The sequence below is a fragment of the Neovison vison genome, chromosome 8 (genome assembly GCF_020171115.1).
Source record: "Neovison vison isolate M4711 chromosome 8, ASM_NN_V1, whole genome shotgun sequence".
In the NCBI taxonomy this organism is placed as follows: Eukaryota; Metazoa; Chordata; class Mammalia; order Carnivora; family Mustelidae; genus Neogale; species Neogale vison.
The window spans coordinates 54,448,687-54,461,959 of NC_058098.1; the positions used below are offsets into that span (position 1 = coordinate 54,448,687).

Consider the following 13,273-nt stretch of genomic DNA (forward strand, 5'->3'; position numbering starts at 1 on the left):
ACTAACTTCCGGCATCATGTTCATCATGGGTTTGATCTTTCCTGGGTTTGATCTTGTGCATCTGTGCTAGGTAGGATGGGACCTACTCTAATTGTCGAGAGGTTACCTATAGCTCCCCACTGGAAACCGCTATCAGCTTTTCATTATTTCCTTTTATTTAGGATTATAAAAGCAATCTCTTTTTTTTTCTGCTATGCTATTACAGTTCCAAGCCCATTATATTAGATTATGCTTTACTAATATGTACACAGAGTTCCTGAAAATTGAACTGTACTTTAACTAAGAAAGCAAGCATAATTTGTGGCTACTTTAGCAATCTAGCTGATTTGTTCAGGTGCAGTTAACAGCCGTTAGAAATTGAGAGAAGTGGAAGATATATTTGCTTTGGGTTTTTGGTATGCCTTACATTTACATTATGAAGGAGGCAATCCGCTTATTTGCATCTTAGACCCCGAAAATGCCAAAGCAGTTTTCGATTTTTGCGGCTTCTTACAGAAAGCCCCTTTTTGATTTTCTTTTTCTACCTTGGCTCCACGATCATTTAAAAATAAAATTTGCAGCAGCTCGATCAGGCTGCTCAAATAGGAGAAAGGAGGTACAAGAAGCACAGTAGCTAATATTGTTCAGCGGCACTGGTGTGCTCTGCAGAGCCCCACCCAGCTAATTGCCTGACAGACTTAAAAAAAAAAAAAATTCAGGAAGGAAAAACAGCCAATCACAATCCTGGCCTTTCACATAAGGGAAAGAGATCACAAAAGGTGCTTCCTTTTTTAAGATGCAGGATTTTAATCATGATCTTCAGACTGTCGCAAGTTTCTCAAAATATTCCCGGAGATGAGCCGATGTTGTTTCATTCACTCTGCTTTATTCTGAGTTATGCCTCGCACTGTATCATTTCACTGTGTTCCTCCTCCGCATGTCAGGGAGCACAGAGAGCAAGAGGAAGGCAGGTATGCTGGCTCAGCCCCAGTGGATGGTTTTTTTTTGTGGGGGGAGGAGGGCAAAAGAGGGAAGGAGGATTATTGGACAGGAGAGAGTCATTAGAGCCACAGAAACTTTCAGATTGGGCCTGGCAACCTGAGGTTTTTCTCAAGTCAGCAGGTGTCTCATTTAATAGCGTCAGAAACAAATTAGAACTTTTATCCAACTATAGGAACATCTGTAGTCAGTATGTAAATTTAATTGTACTCAAATTATTATTGAGCTAAAGTACAGCGCTTCCCGAGAAGGGAAGCAATGCTAATGTCATTAATTAGCACACCTTTGCTTTGAACAGCAAAGATGCCATGCCAGCTCTTGAAATCAGAGAGGAAATCTCCGATTCTGTATTCACTCTGCTGGCCTTTCAAAGAAATGATTGGTACAGCCCCCTCCCAAGAAAATGGATTTTTAACATTTGGTCCTCAGAAGCTCAGCCCTGAGAGTGCTTTATTGTGCTGGGTTTTACAATGGGTTTAATATAGCGGGGTGCCAAAGGGCAGGAGGGGAAGAACTTTACAATGTAGATAAAGTAGGTCCTTTCAGGATGCAGACCAAAACCGGTAGTGTGTTTTATTTCATCTCTTAGGACTTTCCTGATGGAGTTCAGTTTTTATCATGCAGTTGTTCCATGTTTGTGGGCTTTTTTCTTTTGTAACTAGATCTAATTTTTTTTTTTTAATTAAGAGAAAAAAAGCATGCCTAACGCCTTAAAAATTGGCAATGTGTTTTTGCTTTTAATACTAATGTTATTCTTGATTTGCTAATAGAGCTTACAGTTGGCATTCATTGTAAGCTGTTGTGCTAAGTAAGGTTAATATGAATGAATTTTTTTTTTCTATTTGTGTGCCCACTTTCTGTAAGAATAACTAATTCACTGACTCACATACTGTTGATGCATATAGATTGAAACAAATTCATTTAAAAATTACTGTTTACATCTTTCCTTTAAAATTTTAGGAAGCCTAAATTATATAGCAGTTGTAGGATATTATCCAAAAATTACTTTCTAAAAAGTAAAAGTGGATGTCAACAAAAAAAAAAGGGGGAGAACCATTGCCAGAAACCAGGAAATCTCTAAGCAAAGCTGCTAATTATTCTTAATGGGCAAGATGAGCACATTAAGAAACAAATGAATACATCAGTGAAATGTAATTGAAAATCGACCTGGCAGTCCCACATCACATCTGAGTATTGGCCTGTATATTATTCTCTTCATTTTAAAAATTATTTTTGTTGTTCTTCGCATCCGAATTTAATGAATCCAACTGAATCTTCATTTCCTAGTCTCTTAAGCTTCTAAGGTTCTGATTTTTACCTTTTAAAAAAGTAGCATTTTTTGATCCTTTCTTTTTATCTTCAATTATTTCTATTTTTTAAATATGTCAGGTAATGAATGGATGAGTTCTGAATCTTTATATCATAGAAGCCTCTAACCAGTTGTGAGGTTATTTCTAATCTTCCCTCAGATGTATCAGATGGTTTGGCTATGTCTTCCAGGGCTCTCTCCCTTGACCCTGGAAAGCTAGATGTTGATTTGAGATCTATTAAACAGAGATATCTGAAAAGAGATTAAGACTTGAGGTGTAAGTGAATGATGTAAGTCCTAAATATTTTCTCAGACTCGTGGGTACGTGTCCCTGAGGTTCTCCTTAGTCCTTAAACTGTACTGCTGCGTCTAATCCAGAACCCCCTACCCAAGAGCTGCCTCTCTTTACAGATGCCATTTATCTGTACCCACAGAGAACAAAGGATAAATTAGAAATGGCATCATTTGGTTCATCAGTTCTCAACTTCACCTAAGATAGTTTGAAACGTGTTCCCTTTCCTTTGGCACAGCCCTTTTGGTGTAATAAAGGAAGAAATCTCCAAGTGCCTACAGATAATACTAACTCACTCAAGTTTGGGGCTGGTGAAGACAATGGCGTAAGACCAGAGGGGAGAAATGGTATACTGACTTATTATTGATGCCAATTGTAATGGATAAAAGTACAATACCTAGAGGTGAGCAGCCCTCTCTGGTTCACTCACTAATTCTCCCACACAAGCACCCTGCCTTGACCCATCCTTAGGAAGCATCAAGCATGTTATCTGCAGAATGTAGCAGTGCTTGGTGATCCATTTCTTGTGCTTCTGACCCAAGCATCTTATTCCTACAGCAGGCACAGTCTGGATCATGACTTCAGGCTTAAGATTCACCCCAAATTGGTCAATCTCCCATGCATTTTAAAGGAGAGAGCCCTGGCTTAACATTATCTTATTTATTAACAGCATCTCTGACTTGAGTAACTACTGCATTAAGCTCCCTGTGGACTATGCAGCCTGTGCTATGGATGGTGGAGACCTTGGCAATGCTAGGCCATCATCCTGTGTTCCTCTAATGTCTGGGCCAGCTGTACCTCTATTTATTAACTGAGTCATTAATGGACTGCATGTGCCTTATACTGGGTAGAAGCTCAATAAATAGCTTTGAAAATTCAATTTAGATTAAGTAATAAATTAATCTAACTAATTAAAATTAATCCAACCACCATTTAACTGCATGCCATTTCAGGCATTGAAGACACAGCAGTGGACAAGATAAACCAAGTCCCCTTTCTGGTGGGACCCAGACTATACGCCTTGGCTGGAGCACATTTATACATGGGAAAGACACTGAAAATCTACAGGGCAAAAGTTCTTTGATTCTTTCCAGTTATTTAAATTGTACAGTATAAATGTCCACATAATTAGTTCTGAGCAGCAGGGAGAGAAAATAAAGCTTGACTGCCAAACCTCATTTTAGTTACTCACCAGCCTCTTCATCCCACTGAAGCTTTTGCCTGAGTTATTGAAAAAGAAAATGAATTGACATGAATTAGGCACCAATATGGTCTGGCTCATCCTATGTGATACTCCATTAAGCCTGTGAAATAGGGATCAATATTCCTGTTTTTAAGATAGAGCTCAGAGAGGCTGATTTACCCAAGTTCACACAGCCACCAAGAAGCAGAATGAGCTTTAGAAGCCAGCCAGGTTCATTTGACTTCAAAGTTTTATTTCCCCCCATTCAACCATTCTGTTTCACTAAAACCTAGAATAGTTTGGTGAGTGTCATCCTGCAGTCTCCTCAGAACTCTCAGGAAGAAAAGGCCTCTCATCCAAAAACATAGCAGTTGACATACCTAACAGTTCAAAAGGCACCTCCCGGTCGTCTTCTCAATTCCCTTGATAACAAGCACATTTAAGAATATTTTGCAGCTTTTAAATTGGCAAATATTGCCACGTCCAGCATTTCTAAAATCCTTTAGAGGTCAGAATGAACAGGATTTATATTATTATTTCTCATTTTCCTACCCTCACCTTGTATGGTCCAGTGAAAATAAATGGTAACATACACTGAGAAAGTAATGCTTTGTGGATCACAATGTTATTATTTTAAAGATTTTTTAAAAGATTTTATTTATTTATTTGACAGAGATCACAAGTAGGCAGAGAGAGAGGAGGAAGCAGGCTCCCCACTGAGCAGAGAGCCTGGTACGGGGCTTGATCCCAGAAATCCTGGATCACAACCTGAGCAGAAGGCAGAGGCTTTAACCCGCTGAGCCACCCAGGGGCTCCTCAATGTTATTATTTTAAAAAGAACTTTCTTGCTTAAAGAACAAGGCCAAGGGGCACCTGGGTGACTCAGTGGGTTAAGCGTCTGCCTTCGGCTCAGGTCATGATCTCAGGGTCATGGGATCGAGCCCGCATTGGGCTCTCTGATCAGCAGGGAGCCTGCTTCCTCCCTCTATATCTCTGCCTGCCTCTCTGCCTACTTGTGATCTCTGTCAAATAAATAAACTCTTTAAAAAAAAAAGAACAAAGCCAAGTCCCAAAATGTAGATGCAGACTCCTGATAAATTAATAATCACTAACTGCAGGAGGAGGCTAGTATTTTAAATAATATTTTCTATGTAATTAACTTAATTATATTTAGATATATAAAGTTAAAGTTACTTGTCTCAGTAACTTGTTATTATACAAAAAAAGTGCATTTTAAGATTAAAACTCAACTGAACCAAAATTAAAAGGGAGCCCCACTCCTGAACTATGCTTTTTTGGCAGAAGTAAACCAAGATGTAGAAACCTGGTTTCTTTTAGCCACAAGCATGGATCCTGTAGCCTAGACAAGGAGCCTGGAGTTGATTGTTCTGGATCCAGTTAATCAGAAATCACATTAAAGCTATCTTTGCACCCAGCACCTCCCACTGAAGACTTCCAGAAGGTGGGTATGGTACAGGGAACATGATTTGGTCCACCCTGTTGAACACTCTCCTGGACATACTGACTTGATTTGATTGGACATCCTTTATCACTCTGAGGTGACACAGAAAAATGACAAAATGTATTATTAGACACAGTGCCAGCCAGAGGTACCGCCTCCAAATCTGACCCAAAGTGAAGGGAGGGGGGAAGATTATCAGAGTAAATCTCTTAAGATATTTTAATATGCTCTTGCCATTTCTTTTTTTTTCTCTGTACTTGTTTTAATATAAAAACACCTCCTAAACCATAAAATATATTTCCCTCCCAGCTCTAAAAATAAAGCAGCCTAAATACTGCTGTGAATTTTTTCATTAAAGGAAAAAAAAAGCCCCTCTAGAATATAAATACGTACACTTGCTTCAACCTGAACTCCTGGAGGCACGGGTTTATAAATTGTATAAAAGCATATAGCGTTAAGATGTTTACTAAAAATTAGTAATAGGTTTTCAGAGTTATATAATTTAACTTCCCAGCGACTATTTTATAAAAAGTGTTACCTCTACTAACAAAATAATATGTTTTGCTTGATAGATTAGTCATGTACTCACACGGCGCTACAGGTGTTTGGGGCGTATTTCCATGTGCTGTTGGATGTCATAGAAACGTGGAGTAGGGTGTGGCGGGGGGGGGGCTCAAACCAAAAACAGTTGTCAGTTGACTTTTCACTAATTTTGTTCTCCTCAGAATAAAGATGTCAGCTGTCCTTTCCTACAAGACATTTCATTTAGAAGACTTTCCTGAAATACTTTCTTCCTGAAATAGACAGAACTGTAGGCCGATGTGTCATTTTAGTTAATCAAAACAAGTAGGCAAATTAGTCTCTTTTATTTTTTTAATGAATGTAATTTAACGGTATTTAATTTGCATACAGGAAAGTTCACCCAGAAAAAAAAAAAAAAGTCTGCATTATAGCACTTTTGTAAACCTCCACAAAGCCCTTCATTAGGAGACCTAATTGATTTTTCCTACCCACTCCTGGAGGGGCAGAAAGCTATCACAGTACCTGCTTATTCACTCAGAGAAGAAATGGGTGTGCCTGATGTTTCAAGCAGAGATTTGGGTTAAAAAGTCCTGTGGCTCTGTTCTTACAGGGAGATCTTGGCCAATGCTTGTTCCGAGCATTCAGGAAATCTGTTTTTCTGAGCACTAGGGGAACATCGCTTGTCTGCTTGGTGTCCTCCCCATGGGCCCAATTTAGTTCAGCTTGCAGCCTTCACTGAAATTATTTTATTTCTTGTTTATTTAAATCTGCTTTATTCTGAAAGAGGAACTTAGTGGCTTTTTACAATGATACAGAATATATGCCATATAAAATAAATGAGTAAGTGAGGGTGATTGAAATCAGAAAGCCAGGACAATATGACGAAGCCAGGCTGGGAGGTCAGTACAGAAAGTACATGCCATGAGAGCTCTGGTGGTTGATACAGCTGGGTCATCCGTTTGGCTCTGGGTCACACAGGGACCAGAGCAAGAAGAGAAACAAAAACAGTTGTAAGATTTAGTGTCCAGAAGTTGAAGCAAATGACGTTGATCTCAAGCCTAGCTTTGCCCATTGTTGGAAGCTGACATAGTTTTTCCCACGGACCTGCACCAAGATGGCACCGTGTGATGTAATAAACCAGCTCCTCAAAACAGGTCTTCCAGATATATGGCTTTTCTTGGTATAGGTCCTTTCCCCACTGACTGAAAGAGGCATGCCTTTGGGGCTATAGCTCTTTTAAGCAAGTGAGGCATGGTGCCTATCTGATAATCATCTACACCCACCAGCACCCAGAACCCTGGACCCTGCACACATGCTCCCTGCAGGTACATTTCACGGGTGACAAAACTGCTGCCCAGGGAATTAAAAGAGCTTGCCTGTGGGCAAGTAATTCAACATTTGGTGGTAGAACAAGGGATTGACCCTTCTTCTTCTGCCTCATACCCTACAATTCTTCTCTTTTTACTATGCTGATCCCATGTACAGTAAGAAGATCACTGTATTTGTGGACCTTTTTTTTTTTTTTGAGTCAGTTGACAATCACAGCAGAAGCTTTCTTAACTGTGTTCTATAGACGTGAGCGACATCATCACAAGGAATCAGAAGGCTGGCGCATTTAAAACTCAGAAAATATCAAGCTGGTAAGATACTTTTCTTCATTAAAACATTCTGGTTTTCTCTGTGGGTGATAATAATAGCTAACATTTATTTACTGAGCACTTACTGTGGGCCAGGCACTGTTCTAAGCACTTTTTTTTTTTTTTAAAGATTTTTTATTTATTTGTCAGAGAGGGAGAGAGAGCACAGGCAGACAGAATGGCAGGCAGAGGCAGAGGGAGAAGCAGGCTCCCTGCTGAGCAAGGAGCCCAATGTGGGACTCAATCCCAGGACGCTGGGATCATGACCTGAGCCAAAGGCAGCTGCTTAACCAACTGAGCCACCCAGGCGTCCCTGTTCTAAGCACTTTAAAAATCTCTTATTTAATGTTCAGAAGATCATGAAGGGGCAGGCGGGCATTTTCATTATCTTCAGCCAATGAGGAAAGCTGAAGTATATTGAACCCGAGGTTGGGAATGAGTTTAGGATTGAGAGTGCACAGTCTGAGGCTGGGAGAAGCCTTCTGGGGCCTCCTTATCAATGCTCTTTTCCTCTGGTTCTCAGCCTGGGGGTAGTCTTGCCCCCGGGACTCTTGCATTGTCCTGACTCAGGGGAGAGGATCACTAGTGGCATCTAGTAGACAGAGGCCAGGGGTCCTGCTCACCATCCTACAATGCACAAGAGAGTGCCCACAACAAAGACCTATCTGGCCGAAAATGTCAGTAGTGCCATGATTAAGAAACCTTGCTCTATTTATGATTTTAAAATAGTCTAGGTATCCATTCCCTTTTAGATTCTGTTTTTTTTTTTTTTTTTAAGTTTTTATTTATTTATTTGACAGAGAGAGAGTGAGAAAGGGACCACAAGCAGGGAGAGAGAGCAGGCAGCCAGATGAGGGGCTCCATCCCAGGACCTGGGATCATGACCTGAGCCAAAGGCAGACTTTTAACAACTGAGCCACCCAGGTGCCCCTAGATTCTGTTCATTTTTATTTGAACTTGGAGAAATGCTTACCCTCAACCAAAACACTGGTGTTTTCTGTGATGCTACATTTTCTTTTGTTCTGATGATAGGACCTAGAAGAACAAGTAATCATTTAGTACTTTTCACATGAAATACCTGTATTTGTGCCTTTTTCATTCATTTGTATGTTGAACCCCAGACGTTAGACCTTTGATATTTTGAGTTTTCTCTGTGTCAAAGATGCTTTCCCACCACTACTCAGTTTGGGATTTAAAAAAAAAAAAAAGATAGACTAAACAGCAGCATCGCTTTAAAAACCTGTGGTCCTACTCTGTAAATTTTCGTTGTTAGATATATAAAAGACATATATATTTTTATTAAAATAAAATAAAATAAAATAAAAAATAAAAACCTGTGGTCCATATTGGGCTGAGGCTGTGGAATAGCAATGATTATTTTTCTCTGGTGTCAACTGGTAAAGGTAAGGAAGTGTCCTTGTGTTTTTAAATCCTGTAGTAGAATGTCAGCGCAAGCTGGTGGCTCAGGGTTGTGGGGGGCGTGGGTGATGCCCTTTGTTTCTCATTTAATCACAAACCAGTTTCCCAGAAAGCCTCAGGCAGGTGAGGAGAAAGAACCATCCACTACCGTGTCTTCTTCATTCTTCTTTTTTTTTTTTTTTAAAGATTTTTATTTATTATTTATTTGATAGAGATCACGAGTAGGCAGAGAGGCAGGCAGAGAGAGAGGCAGAAGCAGGCTCCCCGCCGAGCAGAGAGCCCAACGCGGGGCTCGATCCCAGGACCCTGGGATCATGACCCGAGCTAAAGGCAGAGGCTTTAACCCACTGAGCCACCCAGGCGCCCCTCTTCTTCATTCTTAAGGCAGCCTTTACACCACAGTGAGGACTGCCATACCCTTCTGGGGAGGACTTCATTTTGGGACGTGATTTTCAACCTGGTCTTTTACTTATCAATCAAAAGCACATTTTCAATGTTGTCCTCATTTACATTTATTTAATGCTTAAGGTCATTTGTGACCATTTGAGTGTATTTCAGCATATGGAATCAGGGAATAATAGATTCAGCATCATGCTGTGAAGAGAGATTGTGTTTTTACAAGACATAATGTTGTTTACTGGGTGTTAATAATCACTAATTAATAAACATATCTAGATTTTGAAAATGTTCCATTTTGAGGAATAAAAAATGTCAAGTGTTTAACTTAAGGAGTGCAACAGTATTTTCTGTCATCTCTTCATGAAATAATTAAGATACATAGAGAAGCAAAATGTCACTATTCAACACAGGGTGAATCCAAAATGGCCTTTGTGTCTATCTGTTCTCAAAAATGCTCTAAATATATTGTCTATTATGTACATGGACAGATAGTCTTTGTGTCAGTAGCCATTCAGGAACCTCCAAGATGAAGGGTTTGGTTTTAGGGTTATATTTTCTTTGTCTTTGTCTCATATTAGTTGTGGTCAGTTATTTCTCTTTTACCACTCTAAGCATTTTGTCCAAAGTTTACTAAAGCACTTTGCCAGAAAACCAGGGGGATGAGTCGGTCCTTAAAGTGCCCTGATCTTACATTAGAAGCTACTTGACCACTTAACCTTCCAGAAGCTCAGAGGAACTGCCAACCAGTGATGTAATAATCAGCATTTCCCTCTCTCCACTGCTTTCCCACCCATAACCAGTACAATATGATGAGCACATTAGTTCCATACAAGAAGAAATAAAAGGAAACGGTTCACAAAAGAGCTAAGATATAGTTCACTATTCTTTTTTAGTGCCTCAATGCATATGCAGAATTTCTCCTCCAAATTGGAGGTATGGAATAACAGTAGCGACAGATAACTGAGAAGCATTTACCGTAGCTACAAAGCCCACCTGTGAGCCACGTATTTCCACTATTAAAAAGCACTTCAAAGCTTGGCATGAGTTTGGAACGGCTGAACGTCTGCTGTGACTTCATGTACAAATACCATGTAGCCACAGAGAGGAGTATCAGGGTATTGAGAACTCTGGGCTTAGGAAATGGTGGTTTTTGAAGAGGAACTAGAACGGAATAAGAATGTGAAAGCCCCCGCCCCCCCAACTCCTGTTCTTGCTGCTCTGACAGGGTTCTTGTTGGGCAGTGACCCGCACTCCTCTTGCCTCTCAAGCCTTGGCGGACCTAGGCTGCATGGTGCCTGAAACCTATGTTGAGGGCCCTCATGAGGACAATGGATTTGATTTTACCTTACTTTGGCAAATTCTACAGAGACATTTGACCATGTGAACACATGCCTAGGGCTCCTGGTAGGCCTTGGAAGGAGCTTATGCAAATGAGGGGCCTAACCGAGGTAAGCTTCACAGTGAGGCCACCCCTGCTGCCCCCATCACCAGCGCTCTTGACTAGAAAAGTGCTCCTCTTTTTTTTTTTTTTTTAAGATTTTATTTATTTATTTAACATACAGAGATCACAAGTAGGCAGAGAGGCAGGCAGAGAGAGAGGAAGGGAAGCAGGCTCCCTGCTGAGCAGCGAGCCCAATGCGGGGCTCAATCCCAGGATCCTGGGATCAGGACCCGAGCTGAAGGGAGAGGCTTTAGCCCACTGAGCCACCCAGGCGCCCCACGCTTCTCCTTTAATAATAAAACTTTCTTACTCCCTCTGTTCCACTTTAATCCCAATCTAATTTTTTGTTTTTTTCCCTTAAGATTTTATTTATTTATTTGACAGAGAGAGAGAGACAGTGAGAGAGGGAATGTAAGCAGGGGGAGTGGGAGAGGGAGAAACCGGCTTCCCGCCGCCGAGCAGGGAACCCCATGCAGGGCTCAATCCCAGGACCTGAGCCCAAGGCAGATGCTTAACAGACAGAGCCACCCAGGCACCCTATCCAAATCTAAATGTTGCTTACCGTGACAGACATGATGGTGAAGGCCTGGAAGCTTTCGCCCTGGTCAAGGAAGGTCTAGGACGCACATAGACGAAGTATCATAACCATTTTGTCTCACAGATCTTAATACAGTCATTTGATGGTTCATTTGTTTGTCCATCCGGGGAACCATCCATTCATTTACCTAATAGGTCCAAGGTATTTTGCCTTGGGGAACATCCATATGGAGTTATCCAGAGTAACTTGTGAACAAAGGAAATCATGCTGCTAATTATAGCTAGAGACTGGTTGTAAGAGCAAGGATACTTACAGCTTCTCAATTGTTAGGTTTATCTGAAGCTGTCTTCAAACCTGTGACTGTCTAATAAAGAAGCAGTCGGAGTTTTTGACGTCTACATGTTTCCAGGTGTTCCAGAATTAGTGAATGGCGTCATTCTCTGGTTAATATTAGTTAACAGTTACAATATTTTTTTTTAAATCCATCAAATATACCCTGCTGTGATATTAAAAGTAAGTCTCTGCCTTCAAAAAGAGTTTATCTTTGTGTGAAAATTGCTAGTGAATTTAGGCCCGGGACTTGTATTATTCTTTGATAAACCATTAATTTTCGTAAACTATGGAACTTATTATAACACTGAAGACTTCTTTATAACCCAAATTTCACCTTTATGTGGGCCCCCAGGACTGGCTATTGGCCCCATTGCCCTACTGCATTTTAAGATTTATATCTTTTAGGAGGCTCATTTTCTTTTAAAGGTTAAACCAGGGTTATGAAAAATGATTTTAAAAGTGTAAATCTCAGCCAAGTGGAATACAGTTGCTGATTTTTCTAGACCTTCTCCGCCTGCCCTCACTTTCCTTCACTCTTCTCATTCAGTCTGGCTCCCTCTGCTTCTCCAACATACGCCTTCTCCCACGGCCCTCTCCTGTGGCCACCCAAGCCTCTGCGCTTTCTGGACACATCTGGTCTTTCACATCTCTGGCCTTAGCCAGTCCTGTCCCCCTCCTCCTTGTCCTCCTAAATTAGGATGACCTAATTATCATTTCTCTCCTTCTCCGGCCTTAATCTTATCATCCTTTAGGTTTCTCTTGGCCTTAGACTGGTCCCACCATCAAATACGCATATTCTCTTATTGCTCAAAGCATGTTTTCTTCATTTTCATGGTTTTCGTTCATTCACTTCCTGACAAATATCTTGATCACTTTCTATGCACCAAGTGCTGTTCTAGGTGCCAGAGACATAGTGACAAACAAGACGGAGAAAGTCGTGCCTTCTTGGACTTCAAACTCTAGCAGGGGAGACGAGAACTTTCTTGAAGGCAAGGATTCTGCTTACTATATTTTTGTATTCCCTGAAGCAATTAATACACTTTGTCCCTCTTACAGGAGACATTTTAAGATTCGTAAATGGAGCACCTTTGAAAGACATGAATCCATAAGGCTTATGGAACCAAATAATTTTTAGCAGGAGAGAGTCAAGTTCTAGAGATGCAGACATCAGTTTATACATCAGATAGCTGACTTTCATTTCAGGATAGGCTTTCTCTCTGGGATGCACAAGCCATGTCTGTAGACAAACTGACATTGTAAGTAGTTGTTTATCTGTCCTTTGTCAGGTTGAAGAGGAAGGTTAGAAGAAGGTAACTAAGATAAGGAGACTGATGGCTCTCGTTGAGAAATTTCCCAATAAACTATACCTGTGAGTGGGTTTTGCTACAAGTACAGTAACAGAATCATGAGAACTACTGAGAGTTCTAAAGATGCCACAGTCCCTTTTCCTTCCATTGCTATCCTGAATGTGGGGGAATGAAATTAACATGTGTGCCTTCTATTATGAACTTTTTTTTTTTTTTGCCTAACAAATTTAAAGAAGGACCCTGTCCCCTATGATTTCGTGTTCTGCACTGAAGAAACAAGGGTGTTGTCCAGTTTCTGACATTTTGTTGGAGTTCTCCTTCAGGTATTAAGATGAGCCAGATTTTAACATCTGGGGACATTGTATTTTTTTAAAATATTTTATTTATTTATTTGAAAGACAGAGATCACAAGTAGGCAGAGAGGCAGGCAGAGAGAGAGGAAGGGAAGCAGGC

The 13,273-nt window shown here is 40.6% G+C and overlaps 1 protein-coding gene across 4 annotated transcripts in view; it reads left to right on the forward strand.

Annotated features, from left to right (window-relative positions):
* The window catches only part of CAMKMT (calmodulin-lysine N-methyltransferase), a 371,863-nt gene that overhangs the window by 319,035 nt on the left and 39,555 nt on the right, over nucleotides 1–13,273 (forward strand). For all 4 annotated transcript variants that reach the window (XM_044263631.1, XM_044263630.1, XM_044263629.1 and 1 more), the window contains exon 7: nucleotides 7,320–7,386. In XM_044263631.1, coding sequence (XP_044119566.1) covers nucleotides 7,320–7,386 — 67 coding nt within the window. The remainder of the gene's footprint in view (nucleotides 1–7,319; nucleotides 7,387–13,273) is intronic.